Source organism: Plecotus auritus, assembly GCF_963455305.1.
Source record: "Plecotus auritus genome assembly, chromosome: 13".
Classification (NCBI taxonomy): domain Eukaryota; kingdom Metazoa; phylum Chordata; class Mammalia; order Chiroptera; family Vespertilionidae; genus Plecotus; species Plecotus auritus.
The window spans coordinates 21,861,275-21,884,368 of NC_137779.1; the positions used below are offsets into that span (position 1 = coordinate 21,861,275).

Consider the following 23,094-nt stretch of genomic DNA (forward strand, 5'->3'; position numbering starts at 1 on the left):
GGCACAGTATTTGAACTAAATTTAAAAAATTCATCCCAGCTCTCACTTCTGGGTTCCTATGTTATGTACGTTTTTTTTTAGTTTCGGAGGGTCCATGATTTTTATCTCAGCTGGTATAAATGCCATAAAAATATTAAACACGCGGACAGCTGTGTCCTCCTCTCCAGTAGCTACAGCTGTTCTCCTGACAAGCTTATTCTTAGGTGCGATAAAAATGATAATCATGGCTATTATTATTTGTGGTTCTAAACTCTGTTAATGCCCAATCTATGAACTCAGGAACTTGGGGTTTTCTCTTCCAAAGGGTATCACTTACACAGGGCAGTGCGGAACATTATCGAGGGAAGCTGCTGAGCTCAGCCCATGGGCAATGCGGACCTCCTCTGGGGACTGGAAGGCAGGTGGAATCATGTTTCCAGCTTGCTTAATTTCCCGGCTTGAATTGTCAGATTCCACTTAATGCAGTAGCTGTGTTCCTGAAAAGTTGGCTGTAGAACAAATTCTGTTCAATGCATCATACTTCCTCATTGATCTTCATTTTTAAATTAAGGATGCATTTCCCTGAGGAAATAATTGGCCCCAAGACCAATATAAATTATACTAAACACTCAATAAACCTTTTTAAATCGCACATTTAAAGTAAGTCAGTGCTGTTAGAACATTAATAGTAATGATATGTTTAACGTCAGAAAATACAAATATTATGCTAAGAACAATTACCAGAAGTGGTGTTGTGGTGGGAATAGAACCACATGAGGATTAGGAGAGCAGCATGGAGTCCCTGGATATCTCATATCTCTCTCTCTCTCTCTCTCTCTCTCTCTCTCTCTCTCTCTCTCTCTCTCTTTTAATTAACTACTTCTGAGCCTATCAATCCATTGTTAATAAGAATTTAACAAACTTCAAATTATGTAAACTATTTCCCTTGGTGTCTTGAGAGCCAGGATGTGCAGGAGTCAGTCCCGCTGTCAGAGGGTTTCAATTGCACTGGAAAATAAGACAGTGAATATAGCAAAAACCATCTGTGGGTTGGACATCAAGAGAACTGGTGTGATCTGGCACTAAACCGACATGGGCTCCTCTAAACTGTAGTTGCCCACATGAAATACAGAGGGATTTAACAGAATCACTAATTTCCTAACTTGACTATATATGAGAATTTCCTGGTAAAATTATTAAAACTCCTCATTTCAGGACATTTAGTAGTTATGGTAGGGTCTAGAAGTCTATATTTAAATAACTCTTCTAGGTAATCCTACTGAATCAGACTATGTCCTAGCATAACAACTATGGGATTATATAATCTTTAATGAAGCCTTGAGCTCTTTAGTTTAAATTTTTTTTGTGATTCTAAAGACTAGACAAACTCTAGATGAACTAGATGAACTCTACACTCAGACAGCCATAGGCACTGGGAATTAGGAGAGAGACAGGAGTATATTCGTTTCCCAGGGTTCCACAAGAAAGTAACAAAGAGGAGGTGGCTTACACAATAGAAATGTCTAGTCTCACAGTTCTGAAAGCCAGAAGTCCAAATTCAAGGTGTCAGCTGGTCCATGTTCACAACCAGAGCACAAATGGTGTTTAAAGGAAAACTTTGCTCAAATAATTGCCTCTTCTAAATTCAGATTTTGGTTTAGTTGTTTTGTTTTTTTCTTGTTGGCTTGTCTTAGGCATCCCCTTTAAGAACCTCATTTCTGGTGGTTCAAAGTTTAATTTGTTATGTATATACTGACTCTCTTCCTCTCTGGTTTTGCTATCTTTGCTTTTAGTAAAGAAACAATGTATATGAGGAGGAAGGTGAAAATAATGGGGAAAACTAAAATATATAAAGCATTTTTCTATGTATGAACTAGTTTTCACATGCCTCACCCAATTGAGTCACGGAGTGCATGAAATTGGGGAGTAATGGAGTCATTTTCCTGTAATTCTACACTTGGTTTGGGGAACACAGGATAGTCAAGTTAAGCCTCACTGTTTTCTGCCCGATGACCTAAGTGTAGATTCCTTCCCCGTGGTAATACAAATCTGGACCTTCCCCAAATCGCAGGCTCTCCAACTTCCTTCACTACGTAAGATTGCCTGATAGAAATATATAAAATTACACACATCTTCACAGAAAATGTGATGACTTCCTGATTGTGATTACCCTAATATTTGTGACCTTGCAATTGTGTCCATGACTGTATTCCCCCTACTTGCTTCTCCATTTGCCTGTCCTCATAATGAGCTCATGCAACTGAGTCCCTGTATGTCTTACTGGGGTCACACAAGAGCGTATCTGGACGGTAGAATAAAATCAGATGTTTGGTCTCCAGGTGGAGAGAAGAATGAGAGACCCAGAGAAACCTATGTAGTTGTGTTTCATTGCTTTGATGGTGCAGTACACGGCCCTCCCAGGGATCTGGGGTCTGACCACTGCTCAGACACGGAGCTCAGTCCAGAAACAGCTGTCCAGAACTAATTTATTTCCTAATGTGACGGCACTGTTAATTTATAAATTACACTGGTAATTCAAGCTATTATTAATTTCAGATGGTGTAGGGCAAGCCTAATTAAAATATGACCTCAATTGCCACACATATGTACCAAAGACTACCATTTAAAATTAATGGGAATATTAAGTGTGACACTAGTCTCCGAGATGCTTTGCACAGTAATTATAACATTCCAGCAGGGAAAGATCTGACAAATGTAGGCTCGAGCCTGGTAGCAAATAAACAACAAGATGAAAGGAATCACCAACTCTTCCTTTAAACCTTTGCTCCTGATTTTCTTCATCCTTCCTTACATCAAGGCTAGTACTTTCCCCCCTGAAGATGCTTAGGAAGCAAGAACAAAAGGCTACCGTGACAATTAGAGGAGTTTCTTAACTGGTTTGAGACGGGGAGTTCCCACGGGTCAATGTCGATTGTCTTCTTCACATCCTGAACCTTTTGGCCCTGTTTTCTACACATTACCGTGTTTCTGGATCTTCCTGGGAATTTATGAGTCTTGCTTGTCTCAGTAGCTACAGGCTGTTCTTTCGCTCTTGTGTAGGTAGTGGAGGCAAGAGTTCCCGCACATATGTTGCGTGCGTTTCCTAGGTCATGCGAGTACATGAGGAAATGACAACCTTATGAGCTTATGACTGCAGGGTGGCGCAGTGTATCATGCTCAAGGAGTGGTGGCCGTGTTAGGCAGGTCGTGGCCCTTTTTCACAAGACTGTTGCCATCATTATTGCTACTGTTGTTACCTTGACAAAACGGCGACCTTCATGTCACATAACAAATACAACTGTAACTTACATAGCACGTCTCTCATGCTTTGTATTTTATCAGTTTCTCGCTGTTGTTGTCATGCTTTGGAGCAGCAGGTCATGTGGCATTACATGGCAGTGCTTACCCCTGGAGAAAGGTGCTCCTCTCTTCCCTCCCTGCTCATGTGGAGCCACGCATGTTAATCTAGCTCCACTCACGGAGCCTGCGCCTCCGGGCAGCTTACAGGAGTGCTAGCGAAAGCAGGTGCGCAGCACATGGAAATTTTCAAAGTGCTTTCATGTTTGTGTGTGTTTCCATTTGTCACTCCAAACAACCCTCCGAGGTGTTGGGATTGTGTGTACATTCTGCCTGGGCAAATGTCTCAGTTGCTAGTGACAGTCTCAACTCATGCTGCTGCCCTATTGTCACTTTTTTTTTTTTTTTTTTTTTTAGTGAGAGAGAGATAGAAACATCAATGATGAGAGAGAATCATTGATCGGCAGCCTCCTGCACGCCCCACACTGGGGATCAAGCCCGCAACCCAGGCATGTGCCCTGACTGGGAATTGAACCGTGACCTCCTGGTTCATAGGTCGAAGCTTAACCACTGAACCATGCCTGCTGGGCTCTATAGTCACTATTAATAGCACCTCCTTGTACTCCTCAAGGTACCCCAGTTTGCATGACGCATGTATCATCATGCTGGTTACTTCATTGAGTGGAGGAGGCCAGATACTTCCCTGGGAAGGAAGCAGTTACCTTTGTTCTCCATTGTCTTTCTCCGAGGAGGCGGGAACACAGGGCGACAAGGGAGAAAACCAAGAAACGAGTCTCCTAAGGCTTGAATGTCATGGTCGTTCCATCATCAGATGCTTGCTGCCAGGCCTCCGGCGGGGAGACTAGTAGGCAGGGGGTTGGTGTTATTATTCATGACTTTTCCATACAGAACTAATTCTGATGATGATGAAGTGGCAGGGAAATCTGTACCTGCCCTCTTGTCCTTTACTTTCTGCCATGTTTGTGGTTAGACTGTGGAGTCCCTGGCATTGGCTTGTCTTCCGGATCTTATACCCAAGAGCTCTAGTAGATTGAAGTTTGGGGAATGGACTTTTGCTTTTCAGTTGACTGTCTAGCTATAAAAATAAATAAACTTTTGTGAGTGTTCCCACTGTCTTTTGTGACATGTGTGTGTGTGTGTGTGTGTGTGTGTGTGTGTGTGTGTGTGTGTGTAAGCCAGGGGTGGGAAAACTTTTTGACTCAAGGGCCACAATGGGTTCTTAAACTGGACCGGAGGGCCGGAACAAAAGCATGGATGGAGTGTTTGTCTGAACTAATATAAATTCAAAGTAAAGGAGCGGAGGGGAGAGCAAGAGAACTGGATAGAATAGCCGGATCCGGCCCACAGGCCGTAGTTTGCCCACGGCTGGTGTAAGCTGTTGTGGTATTCTTAACTGATATGTGGTCTGGGAAGTAGTCATTGGCTCTACTCCAAGGTTCAGTGTGAATGGCACCTGGAGTCAGAACTGAGATACACCTTAGGTGCCTTTCTCGGACCCAGAGCCAGAGTGCTCGGTAAGATCAGGGCAGCGCACACGTCTCTAGGCATTTGTTTAGTCCAGGTGGGGACACGAGCATCTTAGCTAGTCCCTTGGGGAGCTAAGGACATGGTGGTGGTGGCTGTGGTGGGAGAAGGGAAGTGTGAATCCACACCGTGCTGAGGAATCTGAACTTGGAAGTGGCAGACATCACCATGTCCTACGTTGGTTGCTAAGAGCATGCCTTTGCTGTTTTCTCTCCTATGCGATTGCACCTTCTCCGGCAGCTGTGGGCTTTGTGAGTGAAGATGAATACTTGGAAATCCAGGGCATCACCAGGGAGCAGTCTGGGGACTACGAGTGCAGCGCCTCCAACGATGTGGCTGCACCCGTGGTGCGGAGAGTGAAGGTCACCGTGAACTGTAAGTGGTGTCATGGGACCCCCGCCCTGTGTGGGTGGGAGGCGGGCTGCTGGCATGGCCGTGGAGAAGAGATGGATACAGAGCCAGCTCTTAGAGAGTGAACAGCATATGTGTGTTTTTTAAGAAAACATATTTTTATTGATTTCAGAGAGGAAGGGAGAGGGAAAGAGAAATCAAAATATCAGTGATGACAGAATCATTGATGGGCTGCCTCCTGCATGCCCTCTACTGGGCATCGAGCCAGTAACCTGGGCATGTGCCCTTGACCGGAATCGAACCTGGGACCCCTCAGTCTGCAGGCCGATGCTCTATCCACTGAGCCAAACCAGCTAGGGCAAAACATCATCCGTTTTCAGGTTTATGTCCATCAGATAAAAGCCAGCTAGCTAGTTGCTTGGGAGAAACACTGCTTTTCCTGGTCCTGAAACCAAGGGGAGGTTTATTCTTAGGGTCTCCACAAATAGAGCACCTTGAAATGCAGTCAACCGCTTGCAAACAGTGTTTCTGTATTAAATAGAATGGCGCGGTTGATACAGCTTGCTTCCCAGGGCACGTCCCTGCAAAATGTTGGAATTATCAAGCGTTGTTAGGGAAAACTTCAAATGCAAGTAGGCCAACTATATAGGTCTGGCTTGGTCTGGTTGATGCGGGAACCATTTTAGAAGAACCCAGAAGGATGACTGATCCGTACACCCTTCAGGCAATTCTCTATGAATATTATTCTTGCAACTGCGCTTTTGATGGGAATTGAATAGTATGAGGTTATGTAGGCTGGCAAGAACCTGGTTTGCAGAAATTCTATGAGGCTGATTAAAACTGCTGACTGCCAACCCAGGGACTGGAGGGTTGATGGGTTGGCATCATCCTGTGCAAGTTAAAAAGTTTAAACAGAAAATGGGCCCGCATGCACCCCTGGTCATTCGCCTCCGTTCAGAAGGGGACAGAAGCCTCCCACTCTAGGCAGACCAAGGTTTTCCTTAGAACTGCCGCGAGTGGTTCCGTTCCAGCAGCACAATTTGTGTAGTGAATGTGTCAGCTCAAGTGAGCGCGGTAGATCAGAGAGTGAAAAATACAATCAGCGAGGGAGGCGGCGGCCTTGCTGGAGAATGCATTTTCAGATGCTACTGGGCGTCTTCTCTCTGCAGATCCACCGTACATTTCCGAAGCGAAGGGGACAGGCGTCCCCGTGGGACAGAAGGGGACCCTGCAGTGTGAAGCCTCGGCAGTCCCCTCAGCAGAATTCCAGTGGTACAAGGACGACAAAAGGTGAGGGCCCCCTCCCTGTACCCCCCTCCCCCCTGCACCCAAAGAAGAAGGCATCTTCTCCAGGTTCCTGGTTCCAGGTGGTTGCAAATGAAATTCCTCCCTGAACTCCTCCTGCCTAGAAGGGGGAGGTGATATACAACCACGTATTTTCCTGGTATTAATGCATTTCAGCTATGTTTCCAACGTTGCCCGGCAGAATTCGCGCTCACCGACTAACCAGCCTGAAGGAACACATTTTGTAAGGAAAGCAAAACCTCACAGGAAGGGCTGCCAGGAGCATGGGAAGGCCTGTGGATTTCTCATAGGCCAAGAAAAGAAGATGTTTCGCCTGTAGCTCTTTTTAACACATTCCCGAGCTTGCATGAGGTGTTAGGAACACTCCCGGGACCCTAGGAGTGGCTAAGAAGTTAGCTGGAGCTAGAGGCCTCGGTTCCATTTCAGACGCTGTCAGGATTGGTTTACAGGAGTCCGTGACCCTAGTTAGCCCTCCCTTTGTGCCCAGGCTGTTCGTTCACTGTAGGAGAAAGAGAGGGCAGGGTTCCCTCCCCTCGCGTTGCTGCAGCCACCACCGGGACATTTGTTGTGATTCGCTGCAAATGGCACCTTAGCCCCGGGTCAGCATCTCAGTCCACCGGGCAGTACACTCACCGCTGTGAAAATCGCCGTGTTAAGATGGGGAGCAACAAATAAACGTGCAAGAACATTTTTCTAAAAGTGGGGAGGGGATGATGCAAAAAAGTCCCGAGGCGTATGTGGGGCGGAGAAGGAAGAAGGTGCTTCAGAGGCCGAGAAGCTGAGAAAGTTAACACCCAAGAGGGTGATGGGGAGGAGGGGGGTGGTGTGCGCCATTCCAGGCCCAGAGGGATCCAGCTGTTGCCTCCGCTACGTAGAACATCTTCGTGGGCCTGTGTGTCTGTCTTTATGGGGTCAGCCACCAGTCACACACCAAAAGCTCTTCCGGTCTCTGAATCGACCCTTGATTTTTGTTTAGGACCAAGTCACTGAGTCATAAGATTCATTGTCTGATCATCATCCTTTCAAAGACATGAGGTGTGTTTCCATCTTAAGTACAAAAGACTTCAGTAAAAAGCCTTTGTACTGTATTCATCTTGCCCATTTTCTAGATGGAAGAACTGAGGCAGAAAGAGGGAAACAATCTCATAAGGAGATAAGAAGAAATAGCTGGCTCTCCCTCTTTTCCCAAGAATTCAAAATCAAGCAGAAAAGAGGAACGTTTTCCCATTAAATAAACCCTTGTCCTCCCCTCCCGCTTATTGAAGGACCCCCTATATGGATAGCTAATAGCAGAAAAACACAACAGCTGTGGCGCTCAGGGTCAGCTCCTGGACCTTCCATTATCTAGATCCGTGGTCGGCAAACTGCGGCTCCCGAGCCACATGCGGCTCTTTGGCCCCTTGAGTGTGGCTCTTCCACAAAATACCATGGCCTGGGCGAGACTATTTTGAAGAAGTGGCATTAGAAGAAGTTTAAGTTTAAAAAATTTGGCTCTCAAAAGAAATTTCAATCGTTGTCCTGTTGATATTTGGCTCTGTTGACTAATGAGTTTGCCGACCACTGGTCTAGGTCTTCACCAAAACGAATCGGCTGCATCCTGTTTTTCTATTTTTATGGAGGAAAAGTACAATTAAAATGTATGGGAAAGCAGGGCCCTAAACTATGTGGAGGCGAGTAGCGCAGGCCACAGGCAGGAGTGGCCACGGTGAGGGAGGGAGGGAGGCGCTGCTGGCAGGACCTCTGCGCCATTGGAGGGCTGGTCTCCGCCAGGATTTTCCCGGAGGAGGAAGTCAGCGAGCATCACCGGGAGGGACTCAGGCCCGTGGCTCTGGCAACTTTGAGACTTTCTTCCTCTGAGTTCTCGTGACAGCTTCTTTTCTCTCCTTGAACTAGTTCGGGTCGGTTTCCCACTTGCTGCTCATTTATTTATTTCCGGAGTTCTTCCAACGAATGAGTTGTGGGTCCTCTCGGCACGCAGTTTAACAAGAACATCTCTGACTTCCAGGTCCTTGTCGCTGCCTGTCCTTGCCAGCCACCGAGGCTGGCAGGTCTTAGGGGGGGCACATGGCCTCTGCCTGGGGGAAGGCCAGCTCTAACCCAGCTCACATTTCCAGGGAGAGGAGTGGACTTCTGAGGCACATCAAGGGACTCTGTGCGATGGGGACAGCAGTTTTCTCAAATGTTAGGGTAAAAGTCTCCTTTTGAGTACACAGAGCACCAGTCACTGCAGGCCATTGTGCATGACATCAATGAAAGTGAGGGAAAATGGGGTGCTGTCTTGACTAAGGGCCACCCATCCTCGGGACCTGAGCCAGTAACCAGCCTCCAGGTGCGTTAAGAAACAAGCCTGGTAGCAAGCAGTGTGGCTGGGAAATGTGGGGCCTCCCGGAAGCCGCAAAGTGGTGCACACTGCTGCTGGCACTGGTTTTAGCTAAAGACATCTCGGCGCTGTCAAGTAGGAGCCTGCTTTGGGTCGGGGTCTCCCTACCACAGCGCTGACATCTAACTCACAGCCTGGTTATGAGGGGAAGCCTTCTTTGTCCCCAGCCAAGGAATGGCATCCAACTGGAAAAGCTAGCAGGCATCCTCAAACTATGGCCCGCGGGCCACATGCGGCCCGCCGAGGACATTTATCCGGTCCACCAGGTGCCGCTGCCTGTCCTGCTTAGCAGCCGACTCGTCCCGGGCCCACAGTGCACATAGGAATTTGTTCATAGTTTTTTTTTTAAACTATAGTCCGGCCCTCCAACGGTCTGAGGGACAGTGAACTGGCCCCCTGTTTAAAAAGTTTGAGGACCCCTGAGCTAGAGCATCTCTCAGAAGCCTCCTGACAGGTGGGCCTCAGCACGTGCTTTGCACAGCACCCCCTAGAGGATCAGTATGCACATAGCAAGCCGGAAACATAACTGGTGTCTGGCTGCACAGCCAGACTCCTCATTCCATGGGGACAGTGTTCACCTTTTAATGAAGTTCATGGGCTCAGGCCAGTTCACTGCCCCTAGAAAGAAAGGCTCCCTGAGGGGAATCGACATAATGAAAAGCAAGGCGAGTTCCTCCAGCCACCCCCCCCGGCTCCCCTGGGGACAGACCCTGGGTGGGAACTGAAGCCAGACCCGGCTTCTCTGTGGTCACTGGTGCTGTGGGTCTGGCAGAGGAGAGAGGCATCCTGCAGTCTCACCGAGATAACACCTTCAGATAATGACAGAGCCGCTGCCCTCTGTGCCAGCCCTGCTGTGACCAGGGACAGGCGGGAGCTCTCCGTGGCCAACTCCACAGAAATATATCAGATTGAATAACATTTTCCAGTTTACAACGCGCTTTCTCATCATTGTCTTGCTGCGCTCCACTTTCTATTTCCGCCGGAATATTGTCTTTCTCAGCATGATGACTCTGATGCCAGCCATTTGCCCTAATTCATGTCCCCAGAGCCTGCTCCCAGATGTGTTCATCTTGACATTGTTTACTCTGCCCGCATCCTGCCCATATAGACTCGCAACAGGCACTGAAGTGTGCGACCAGGTTCCCCGAGATCCTCCATGCAGAAGGATCTGTTCCCCCCACGAGTATTCCTTTTCCCCAAAACATAGACTCAGCTTTGGGCTGGGGAGACAGGTTATTTCAGGGAAGGGGACATGGTCGCTTAATGCCCATTCTCTGAAAAAGGACATTCCAGAGTTTTTCAAAAGGAGAGCGTTGATCTTGTGATTTCTGTGTAGACATGCATTCGTAATAGGAATTGCTGCTAACGATCCCTACGATGGAAGATATGTCTAACCCACCCCTAGAGCAGCTTTCTCCTCTTCGTCTACCCAGTAACAGAATCCATGGCTCTCACAAATGTGTCTGCTTTCCTCACTAGCTACCTGTGGCACTTCTTTAGTGGCCCCCATCACCAACGTGAGCCCTGCGGCATATGGGACTGCCATGGTGGGTTGTCCAAGAGACTGTCCTGGCTCTGTGGGGTCATAGTCTCAGGCGTCTCTAACCCCTCCCAGGCCAATTGCTATGATACTCTGCACATCACCTCTCTCAGGCCTCCAGAGCCCATGGATTCAGAATGATCCCTCGTTCTTGTTTCCCATTCACAGCCCAAAGTCAGGTATTATGTGTAGAATGCCTCAGACTCTCAGGGGGAGAATTTATTGCCTAGGTGCTTGAAGAGCATTGTGGGTTGTTGTTTTTTTTTCAACCCCCTCAGGTTGTTCTTCTCTTTGAAGTTTGAGTTTTTCTCTTCATGGTTGTCATCACCATCACCATTTCCATCATCATCATCACCAACGTCAATTAAGTCCATACTTCTGAGCATGCACTCTGTGAATGTCACACAGCTGGGACTGTGTGTGTCGCGGGGGGAGGCACCAGCCTTCAGAGGTGTTAAATGTCTTCACAGTGCCACATGGGTCTTCAGGCACCTACATAAAATAGAGAAATTACAGTCATTGTGCGTGAACGTATTGTGTTGAGTGCGGGAGGTGGGCATAACGTCAGAAGGCAGGATGAGATGACCACTAATTCCAGAGTCCACGTCCTGCGAGAAAAGCATAACCGTCTCTTTTCTCTTGTTTGTCTCCCTCCTTCATCACAGGCTGGCTGAAGGAAAGAAGGGGGTGAAAGTGGAAAACAGACCCTTCCTCTCAAAGCTCATCTTCTTCAATGTCTCAGAACACGACTATGGGAACTACACGTGCGTCGCCTCCAACAGGCTCGGCCACACCAATGCCAGCATCACACTCTTTGGTAAGATGAGCCCCGAGCTGGGCAGAAAGGAGAAGGTCATGAGAGCAGGAGGAGCTGGGAAGAGAGGCCCTGAGGCAAAGTAGAGAATCAGGAGTAGTGAGGCAGGGGTGAGGGAGAAGAGGAAGAAGGAAGGATGAGAGAGATAGAGACACCGGAAGTAGGCAGAGTTTAAAAAAAAAATGCTCATGTTTCATTCTATAATGGGAAAAGTCATGAGACGGGAGAAAAGGATTTGGTGATGCTGAAATTACATTTAATTTTTTTCTCCTCAATGATATCTCCTAAACTGAGGATGGGGACTATAATTGGGTGGAGCAGTGAAGAGCCAGGGAGGAGCATTTACTGTATCAATGCTTTGTTCACTGAATTCGTGTGAGATGATAACCACTTCTGGAACTTTTTCTGGCCATTGGGACATGAGAGAAATGGAATTCTTTGTATAGCAGTGGAATCATGGGCCTGAATTGGGATCCTGAATACTACTAGTTTCAGGGGGAGGATAAGCAGAAAACAGCGGGATTTTCCTAGTTTCCATGTGTATGAAAACGTGTTGTCTGGCTGGATTAAGGAATATGTGTGCAAGGGAGCCGCCATCATGACGGAAGTGACATAGTCATTCATGCATCGATTCATTCAACTACTATTTAGCGAAGGGCCCATGGGTGCAGGACAAATGGCTGGGCACTCCTTGCACATTGGTGATGCTACTGGTGCCAGATGGAAGCAAAGGAGGCCAGTGAACCAGCCCCCTTGTGGGTCCAGTGTCTCCTTCTGTGAGCAGAGCTGCTGCCCCGCGTGACCTGAAGGAGTGTCTGCCCGGTCAGGCCCCTGGGGGGGACTTCCTCCCCTCAGTAGTTGCAGATTCTCCTTATGGGCCACAGGGTTCATTTCTCCTGGCTTTGGGGGCAAATCCCTCCGGACCTCGCCAAGTTCAGGTAGCGCTTTTTTTCCAATCTCTACCCCTTCAGTCTCCCGTGCCAACACACACTCTCCAGGGGGATGAGGAGAGAAAGGTGAGGGAGTTAGCAGGTGATTGGCAAGAACATAACTTCCTTTCATTCAGAGAACTCCCAGATAATCCCGTAGCTTCAAGTACCTCGCCCTCGCCCACATCCCCTGGCTCGGCCTCCTGCCCTCCATGCACAGTGTACCCGGCTTGTCCCTCATAGCCCCTCTGTGCCGCCCATTGTCCTACCTCTGCTTCCAAATCGCGCCCGGTCTTCCGTTCACCCAGTGCATGACCTGAAGGCCAGCTTTATTCAAGACGGCTGGGAAGGGGAGGCCGCCCCGATCCCAGAGCTGGTGCTGGGAATGGACGGCGGACGCTGTGATTCGGGTGATTGATCTGTCTGACATCCCTCACACAGGGACAGTCATAATGGCCTCTCACGCTTGTCAGGCCTTTTTGGCTTTTTGGCAGGTGTCTGTCTGCATGAGCGGAAGGGCCAGGATTAGAAAGGAAGGCGCCCCTCCTCCCCTTGTTCTGCAAATCTGAGGCTCTCCCGCCCGCCGCCCGAGTGCTCTCTCCACCCTCAGTGGTCCCTGTCCTGCAGTCTCCGTCCACCTCTGACCTCCCTCTTCTGATTTGGATGCATGACATGGTTTTGCAATTGGCTTCATCGCTCCTATCTAATCCCCTGGCTTCTTCCCCTTAAGATGAGAACAGAAAGAAAAAAAGCGAACTTTAAAAGCGCAATAACTGTCATTTGTGACAAGAAGGGCAGCAAAGGATGTGTCCTGAATCTGCTCTTTTCAGCAGACCCCCGCGCGACAATTAAACCCCCGCCCCCACCCCCAGGCCCACCCCAGTCCTGCCGTCGTTCTGTGGGCATTCACCCCGTGCGGCATTCCTACAATTTCCAGCTTCCCTCAGTCCAGGGCTCTCTTTGAAGAACACATTCAAAGTGGTAGCAGTACTGACACAGGTGCAGGCAATCTGGGTTAAGCACCGATGCATGGAGCACACACGGGTTGCTCTTCAACGCAAGAGGTCTCGGGGCCTTTACAGGCTAAGCCTCGAGGGAGGAAGGTTTGTAGCATCTCCCCAATTTAATCAAGCAGACGCCAGTATGTTGGCCTCTAAAGAGAGACCATTTCGGAGGAGCTCACCACACAAATGCTGCAGGGGAGACACGGTTCCCTGGAAATCGTGACACTCCGTCAGTGAGCAAGGTGACAGTTTCCAGGCCCCTCATGCAGCCCCGGCAGCCCCTGAGCGCATTATCGAGGCCGCCACCACCAAGGCCTTTGGACACATATTCCCGATTAGGAGGGTTTCCATGTCATTTTCCACCCTTAAAACCCCCTCAGCTCACAGCCATCCAACAGGTTCCAAGGCAGCCTTGACTTCACGGGAATGGGCAAACTTGGTGAGGAGGTTCACTCTTCCATAGCATCACAACAAGCCAGCTACGTTATCACCTAAGCACACCCATCCACCTGACCTGAGGGTTGGAAGGTGAGGAATGCTGGTGCTGGGAGAATCCCATCTTGGCCGGAATCTAACCCAAATGGGGACAGAGGTGGCCCTTTCTATCAGGGCCCAGAACCAATAGGGTTCTGAGCACCTGGGTCCCTAAGACTGCAGGCATGGCAGGGCCTCGGAGTCCTGGTCCCATAATCCCGACTCACAGTGGTTCCTGGGGGACCTCCTTCCCGCCCTGGAGTCTTGGGAGCAGAAATTTCTGGACTTGGTTTTCCAACGTGAAACAATGGGGTGGGGGTGGGGGACAGAAATCTCTTCTGGGGGAAAAAACAAACAAACAAACTCTGGTCCTTTGTTACCATATCAGTACCCAGCTTGGCACAAGCTAAGGGTGGAACCGTCTGCATTGGACAACATGCCCGTCTCCAGCCCCCTCACTTCCCAGCCTTCACGTCCAAGTTTGGAAGCATAGAGCACTTACGTTTGCGTTCCCCACGCTGCATTTTGTCCCACCACTGTTGGTTGTTTTGTCTTCCTTTATTTATCCATTGCTCCAGAGATGTTTGTGAAAGGCAGTATACAAACTATATATGGCCAATATATAGCTACTGTATATAATATATGTGTTTGTTTTCATTTTTCTCTCCTGTATGTCCCTCACCCGATTTAGAACTAAATGAGCCTACAAGCTCAACTTTGTTGCAAGGTCAGTATCCCCCTTGCTTTATGGTTTCTCCCCCTCCCTGTCCCCGTCTCCCCTGCTCCCTTCCCCTGCCCCTCTGTGTGTTACCTGAGGCTCCTATCTGTCAAGTGGCTTAGAAGATGGCAGGGGAAGCTAAGGTGGTTACTGGGAGTTGGTGAAACCCTTGCCCCCACTTCTCCAGAGGGGTTGGTGGAGGGAAAGGAAAGAAACATCATTAGCATCTCCAAGCCCAGAGACCCACAAGTTTGAGACACTGAGTCAGAACCAATGGGAAGACAGCTGCGACCCACTGAGCAGTTTTCATAGCACGGGGTCCTATTGATGGACCCTCAGCAAAATGGCAAATACCACGTACCTCCCGGAAGTTCAAATATTCCCTAAAATGCAGCACCTGGTTCCTAGGGAGGTTCTTCCAGGGAAATTCTTGCGGGGGACAGGAGGGTGAGGTGGGCAGGAGGCAATGGCACAGCATGCTCGCTGGTCAACATGCAGTTGTCCAGAGTGGGATGCCCTTGACTTGTAGTTCAAAGCCTCGCTCTTAGCAGTTGTGTGCTCTGGGACAAGTTGCTTAGACGAAACATTGCTTAGACTCAGTTTCCTCTTCTACAAAATGGAATTGATCCGCCTTATGTACCTTAGAGTTGTTCTACCATTCAACTGAGGGTGCAAAGTGAAAAGGCTTTGACAACTGGGCGGTGCGTTTGAATCATTAAAGTCCGCTCTCCAGATGCAAGCTGAAAGACGAGGGCATCTCTCGGTGTAACCTAGGCGTTCATTAACTCATTTCTCCAGCCCTTCTCCCCAGCCCCCTCACATCACCCCCCACTTACAGCCTGTTCAGGTGTAAGACTCCAGCATCTCTTGCCTCTGTTTGCACAGCCCTTCAAATTCTCTCAAGGTCCACCAGCCTAGCGAGCATCATCCATTAAGACTGTGGCCAAGCATTTGGGCAGAAGTGGGCGCTGCCAGTCTGAGTGGGAGAATGCAACTGTGTGTGCTACTATCCCACTCCTAAGGGCACTGCCTACCACAAGCTAGCCCGGCAGGAAGGCAGCTGTGGAGATGAGGGGAATGGCTCTCTCACCCTGCACCCCAGCCCCTGGCCTTTCTCGTCCCACCTCACCCACACCAGCCTGTTCGGCCATTCACATCCAGCTGTGCAATCATTGGAGGAGGGCATTTGGCTTGGAGGGCTAGGGAAGAGGTGGGAAGAAATGGATTATCTGGGAGGCTGACAGATGAAGAAAAATACTTTTGTCATGAAAAACTTCGGGCTGTATTATTCACCGTAGCCATGCAGAGTGCCTTGGTGATGAACCACAAACGGGAGAACGGAATAGGGAGTAGAAGTGAACTCAATAGAAACGTTCAAGTTTAACGTATGATTCGGCTTACATGTATTGCGCCTCTGTGAGAGACGTATGCACAGATCTAACATTGAGGGCATCAGACAGTACCTGGCATAGAGGGCAGAAGGGAGGCGTGAGACAGGAGCTAAGACGCTACTGCTCCAAGATGTGCTTTTAGAAGCCACTAAGCTCATTCTGATCACTTAGCTCTTCATCCTCAGGGGGAGCGGGAGCTTTTAAGCCAGGTGGTGGTTGCTAAGGAGTTAGTGTTTAACTGAAGGTGCACTCAGCTGATAGAGGGAGCATTGTCCCACACCAAAGACGGGAACAAAGCCGACCAGAAGCAAGCACATTGTTATCTGGCCGCTGAGTGGGGCCCAAGCAGGGACTCCATTGTCAGGCTGTACCTGCTGAGACAGAGCTGTCCTGCCTCGCTCCTGGCACCTGTCTACTGTGCCCGGGGGAGGGAGGGTCTCTCTGCCATCTCCACTCTGACTCTCGGGATGCTCTCAACCCTCACGCTCCTCCGTGGAGGCAAAGCAATGAGAAGGGCCAGTAGATTGTGGGCATCTGGAACCTTCCAATATTTGGGTTAGTGTGGTTTTCAGGGTAACTGTTGGATGCTTTTGTACAACTAAGGAGTATTTTAGAGAAATATTGTATCTTGGGCATTTTCTTGTTTTGCTTTTATTTTAGAGGATGTTTATTAACGTTTGGGGACAGTGAAATAAGAAAGGGCGGGGGAAACGAGCCTAGCTCATGGAGCAGTGAGGAAAGAGGGTGCCTCAGGGACAGGGTTAGGCGGTTTGCCTGGAATGTGTTGTCACTGACCTTTGCTACCCCAGTTGCAAGCCTCAGGGGTCCCTTAGTGTTTAGGTCACAGGCGTGGGCAAACTTTTTGACTCGAGGGCCACAATGGGTTCTTAAACTGGACCGGAGGGCCAGAACAAAAGCATGGATGGAGTGTTTGTGTGAACTAATATAAATTCAAAGTAAAGGAGCGGAGGGGAGAGCAAGAGAACCCTCTGCTCTTTCAGCTCTGCGGGCCGGATAGAACAGCCGAATGGGCCGGATCCGGCCCGCGGGCCGTAGTTTGCCCACGGCTGGTTTAGGAGATGCATTGCTGTGGGGAAAGAAAGGGGAAAGGCTTTGCTAGTCTCACACAGAACAGAGAACTACCTATTTTCTCAGAGCATCCCCCCAACGTATGCTCACTTGGTCTCAGGAATACCAAGCAAGATTTGAACAGGTGCATGGATTTCACTGACAGGGAGCATTGCTTTAAGGGACGTTCCGAGCTGTCTTGCTACCCCACTCTGGATAGACTAGAAAGATTCTTGTACAAGATTTCATCCCTCCTCAGCATTTTCTGCCACCCTTGAAATATTTCTCTGCTCCCCTTTTGCAAACACAACAGATGGCCTGTCACCCTCTCGTATTAATATTTGGTGGGGCCAGACTCCTGCCCTGAGAAATACGGACTCGGGGATGCGCCGCCATCCCTCACTGAGCTGGCTGGCGGGCAGGAGAACGGCCCACACTGCAGACTCAGCTGCTGGTGGCTGTGCGTCTCCCATCATGGTCCTTTGTCTTTTGTCTCCCAGGCACGGAGTCAGATCCGATGGTATCAGTGGGCTGGGAAAGGTTGGCTGATTAATGCCTGTGAGCCGCACCGTGACCATTAAACCAACTTACTAAAGAGTGGGGACTAAGCACTCTGTATCCGGAGGGGAAATTGCAGTAGAGAGAGGATGGCTTCTTCCCTGCAGAGGATTAGAGATGGTTCATGAGGCCCAGCCCGCTAGCAGTTAGCTTTTTTTTTTTTTTTTTTTTTTTTTTTGGTTTGTCTTCGCCCAAGGATATTTTTTCCATTGATTTTTAGGGAGTGGAAGAGAGAGGGAAAGAGAGAGAAACATTGATGTGAGAGAAACACATCTATTGGTTGCCTCCTGCAGGAGCCCCGACCAGGGCCCGGGCAGGGGAGGAGCCTGCAACCAAGGCCCATGCCCTTGACCGGAATCAAACCTGGGACCCTCTGGTCCACAGGCTGATGCTCTATGCACTGAGCCAAACTGGCTAGAGCCAGCAGTTAGCGTTTCTATGGCACTTGTGTCTAAATACCAGAAGGTATAAAAACAAAGTTCTTATCCTTTTTCTAGAAGGTTTATCTAGTCATCAGACGGCAGCTCTGGGCTCTCCTAGGTACCTGGGTTCAGGTATGAACATTGGCTTTGGTGCCAAAAAGATTACTTTGTAGGTTGACCAGAGACACTGGCTTGGAGGCTTGTGGGGTGGGATTTTTTTTTTTTAATCCAGTTTTTCTATCTTTTTGAGATTTTGCTCCTATTTTACCTTGCCTGCCTTTGATATGTTGACAGGAAAATCACACATTTTAGTCAAGCTCTTAATGAGGAAAACACAGGCCTGTTTTTTGGGGGGTTGTTTTCTTGATAGCCAAGGGTTAACTCGCAGTAGCCTCTGTATTGCTGAGCCCCAATCCACACTGGTTTTTACAGTTCTTACTGCCCATAGGGACTTCTCTTCCCAGTCTGGGACCCTGGGCTGTGGGGGGGGGAGGGGGCCGCATGCTGGGCCCTCTTGCTCCTCTGGGCGGCCTCTGCAGAGACCATCTCCCTCCAGATTTTTTAAAAAAAAAACCCAAGGCTGAGCCACGTGGGTGCTGGCCCAGTCTGTTTCGCACCTCCACCCCTCCTACCAGTATCAGTGTGCTTTCTTCCTTCCTTCTCTAGTTGTAGGACTTCCATTCAGCCAGCTTTCCGGCGGTTCTGGATGATGGCTGTTCTGTATTGTAGTTGTAATTTTGATGTGGTTGTGGGTGGTGGCGAGTACAGGCGTTTACCTATGTGGCCATCTTGTTCAGGAAAGTCCTGCCCTGCATACAAGTAGCATGTGTTGGAGATTCAAGGGGAGTAGCCGGGTAGGAACAATTCAGCTGAAGTTGTTTTCAGCGCTTTATTGCCCTTACAGAAAATCACGTCTGCAGAAACGTGCTCTCAATTTTTTTTTTTTTTGAGCATTCCAACAAGACAGATTACCAGGTAGAACCCTGCCCTGCGTCCTCACTGCAGCAGAGTCCGAAACAGCAGCTGCCACTTCGATGGGCCCTGCACTTGCTCTGCTTCGGTTCAGGGGTGCAAGGCCTGTGACTGCTCTATCCCTCCAAGAGCGTCTCTTCATACAGCCCTCCCTCCTTCCCATGACCCTCCTTCTGGACACAGAGACTCAAGTCAGTGGAATCTGAATGAGACAATTCCTGAGAATACTCCCTCCTTAACTTCTGGGCTGGCTCTCGCAGCCCAGTAGTCACTCCACGGATGGGCCTTGGTACACACAGGCGCATGGCACCAGCACACCCGTCTTCTCTCGGCCACCCTGCTCTGCATAAGATCATCTCTGGATCATCCTTTGATGATAGATTATCCCCCCACACACACCCCTTACATTTTATCAGAGTGGCTTCCCAGGGTTGCTAATGCCCACTTAGATCAAGAGGGATATCGTACCGCAGGTACCTTTAAAGAATAGATCGAGAGCTTCAATGCAGAAGTATGTATTCTGACTCTGGCCAAATGCTTTATTTTAGTTGAGGTCAAGTTATAGCTAAGTTGTCTTTCCTCCTGCATGTGAGATCTTTTGCACAGAGAAGGGCATCACTTCAATGCAAGAGACTTTAACATCATGTTCTCATTTACTTTTCAGCTTTGCTAAGGGATAAGTGACAAAACTGTAAGACATTTAAAATGTACATTGTGGTGCGTTGATGTACAGATACATTGTGAAATGATTTTTTCATCCTCTTTATATGCAAGGTGAACAGCTGCAGAGGCCTGTAGCTAAAAATGGAGGTCAACAATGAGAGATTAGCAGCACTTCAGGCCACTCAAGACGTGTGATCAACAGAAACGGCTCTGTGGATTGTTCCGAGAGCTTGAAGTTGAGGAACGGGGGGTATTTGGTGGTCTAGTCAGCAGAGAAGAGCTGGAGCCCCAGTCTTTCCATAGTCAGGTCCCAGCAAGTCCAAGTGCAGCCGCATAGATGCAGGTCTTACAGCCTCAGGTTGGCCCAGAGAGATGAAGCCCTTTGGCCTCACTCAGTATAGTCCAGTGGTCGGCAAACTCATCAGTCAACAGAGCCAAATATCAACAGTACAACGATTGAAATTTCTTTTGAGAGCCAAATTTTTTAAACTGCTTCTAATGCCACTTCTTCAAAATAGACTCACCCAGGCCGTGGTATTTTGTGGAAGAGCCACACTCAAGGGGCCAAAGAGCCGCATGTGGCTCGCGAGCCACAGTTTGCCGACCATGGGTATAGTCCGACTCATCAAGAGAAGTCATGTAGCCAAGGTCTGGGCTCATCTGACTCATGCAGTCGAGCTCAGCAGTGTTTCTAAGACAAATCCATGAATGCTGGTCAAACTTTTACATCTCAAACATAGCTTGGGTACCTACTAGCATGTTCAAATTGCTGTAGTATAATCCATTTGTGGGTGACTATTTTATCCTTAGGCCCTATAGACTTCACCTAATTAAGGGATAGTAGGGTGGCCAAAGAAGGAAGTTGTTCTACAAAGAAGTATCTATGGGTTTGGAGCCTCAGGCTTGAAGGTACACCCGTGTCCCCTGCTAAGGGGACAAGGGGGAGGTGTTGGTGCTCTTTGGGTCAGCAGCCGAATTTGAACATCATTCATATCTTTCCCCAACTCGCCCATTATGGCCACTGGCTTTCCAGCAAACTGGAGGGGAGCACGTATGAAGGTTGGGCTGCGGTCAGGGCAGCAAGAGGCAAAGGCGAGAGGGTTGGCTCATCCTTCAAACCCTCTGAGGGCGAAGCAGGTACCTCCGACTGCTTTCTACCTTAACGGTGGCTTGTTTTTAATTTCTTTTAGAAGTGAAACCTACAGCCCTGACCCCTTGGAAAGGTTGGTATGCTTATTTCCTAGGCAGCTACTGCCTTGGTGAGGATGGGATACGCCAAACTCTGCCTGCTCTCAAGGTGTCTTCTGTTCTGAGCTAACCCCAGGGAGCAGCCCAGTGGGCCTCCACCCGGCCCTGGGGCTGTCTCCGTGTCCATTCAGATTAACCCATCCCCAGGGACATTCTCTTCTCCCTGGGTAGCTCCCCCTGGTAGACGTCTAACTTCTCTGCTGGCAGCATTAATGAGCGCCTGGCAGTGCCCGGAATGTCCCCACATCTGGGTGCCCCGATCCAGGCCTGCCTCTTGCCTTGCACATGGATGCTCTAATGCCCCGATCTTCCTAGAGACCTAGACCTTGCATGCTGCCCTCTGCTTACCCCATCTCTCCCTCCCTTTCTCCTGCGCTCGCTATCTTGCTCTAACTTAGAACTGGAAGGGAAGTGGTGGGAGGAAGAGGAAAGTGGAAGGAAGATTGGGGGGTGGTCTGTGTGAGTCACTAGGCTAGGAATAAAATGGGTCTTATTTGAGGCTTTCATTCCTGCCAGATGTTTCTGATGAATAATTGACACTCATCACAGTTTTCCGGGACCCTGACTGTCCTGATCATTAGTCTCTTTAGGCCTCTGCAGCTCTCTAGTGAGACAGAGGCAATAAAGGCATCCAGCATGGAGTGGAGGCCTCACAGGTGTGGCCCATGCCACCAGGTAGATGGGCAGAGCTGTCACTCTGGCCACAGGGGCTCTGGGAGAGCCTCACCCCAGGACTGGATGCAATGCCTGGACAAAAGGTCATGTCATAGCATTCTTCCACGTGCTGGGCAGTGTGGGATGGCCTGTGCCCGATGGGGCTGGCCCAGGTGTTCCCTCCCCTCCAGTCTGCATTTCCCGCAGAGGAGGGAGTCACATGGAGTAGCTGTGAGGGAGGGGGAAGGAAAACTGTGTTTGCAGATAGAAGTGGAGGGACCTTGGGGGCAGTCACTGGAGCTCTGAGGTTCAGTTTCCACCTGTGGGAGTGCGGACAGCAGTCCTGAGCGTGCACGCGGCTCTTGGGGCTGGAACCCCCCTAACTGCACGCACTAGGCCTGATGTCCCGCCCAGAGGCACACCTCCCTCAACCCAGGGGTTTACAGTGACTTTTATTGGAAAAGAGGGGAACGGTGTTTGGGAGAGAAAATTGAGGTAAAGCAAAAGGCAAGGCAGGACAAGCGTTTGTTTTGTTGTAGTTATTTTTCTTCTCCAAGTAGAATCTTATGAGAAAGAAAAACAGAGAAAATATGGGCTTATCTACAGGTATTGCAATGTTCTGGCTCTTTCTTTCCTCCAACAAGCACTTATCGAATACCCACCAAGGGCCCCGTTAGGCACTGAGAGGCTTTAAAAAGCTTGCAGCACAGCAGAGGGAATCAGAAGTATAACACAGGTGGTAGGCATTTCAATAGGGGGATGCGTGTGGTGCTGTGATGCACAGCAAGTCAAGGAAGGCTGCCTGGAGGAGGTGACTGGAGGCCAGAACAGAACCTGGAACAAGGTATGAGTGAGTTGAGTAAAAAGCATTTCAAGCACAGGGACAGAGGGTGTGAGAATGAGAAGAGAAAGGAACGTGGTTGGCGGGTACACGCTCGTGTGTGAAGGTGACCTGAGTTCATGTTGCACAGAGTTGGGGGAAGGGAGACACCGAAAGACATATGGCAGGGAGAACGGCTAAGGAGGCAGAAAAGCGAGCAGACTATGAAATGCGGAGCACTCTGCCAGGCAGATGGGAGGTTTGTGATGGCCGGAGGAATCCAATAGATTTGTAGTGTGATCCATTTGCAATGGCAGAGATGTGACCCTGGAATTATCATAAAGAATAAGCCTGAGGGGTTAAGGCCGGACAGGAGAGCTGCTTGGCCGCCTCGGAGGATGTGTGGGAACCCCTGCCTGTCTCCTCCTCCTGTGCAGCTTTGTGCTGGAAAGAGGATGGGTTAGGGTGAGGGGATACTGTGTGCATGGGGTGAAGGCAGACTGGATGGGGCTCCCCACAGTGAGTGACAGCTCCCTGTGGGTCTGGGACAGGAGACAGGAGCTTGAGAGGCCGCCGAAGCTGGTCCAGGGTAACAGTGCACCAAGAGGAGGCTCTGGGCACTTGATGGCCTTTTCCTTTTCCTCTGGGAAGAGTTTTTCGACACGACAGGTCGAGACCCCTCCTGATGCGCTCTCTGTGGTGCTGCCAGCAGGCCCCCAGAGGGACTCTCAGGCCCTTGGCAATGGGACTGAGCACAGAGGTCCAGAGGAGCACCTGCAGACCGCCCTGCCAGGCGAGGTGCCCAGGGGCGGGGGGCACCTGTCACAACAGCCTCCCCTGCACGCTGCAGAGTCCCTTGCCCGCAAACAAGGTTTCCTTTCAGGGGAAGGTAACGAGCCAGGCCCTGCTGGGCTGCATGCCTGGCCTGTGGCATCTCCCCTGGTTGGGGGCCTGCAAGGAGG

General features: G+C 49.6%; 1 protein-coding gene across 4 annotated transcripts in view; it reads left to right on the plus strand.

Annotated features, from left to right (window-relative positions):
• NTM (neurotrimin) overlaps positions 1-23,094 on the plus strand; it is a 910,128-nt gene that overhangs the window by 883,149 nt on the left and 3,885 nt on the right. Inside the window, exons 5-9 of one of the 4 annotated variants that reach the window (XM_080649632.1) lie at positions 5,062-5,196; positions 6,342-6,462; positions 11,063-11,214; positions 14,310-14,345; positions 20,601-20,633. In XM_080649632.1, coding sequence (XP_080505758.1) covers positions 5,062-5,196; positions 6,342-6,462; positions 11,063-11,214; positions 14,310-14,345; positions 20,601-20,633 — 477 coding nt within the window. The remainder of the gene's footprint in view (positions 1-5,061; positions 5,197-6,341; positions 6,463-11,062; positions 11,215-14,309; positions 14,346-20,600; positions 20,634-23,094) is intronic. The other 3 variants (XM_080649634.1, XM_080649633.1, XM_080649635.1) reach the window with 3 other exon arrangements.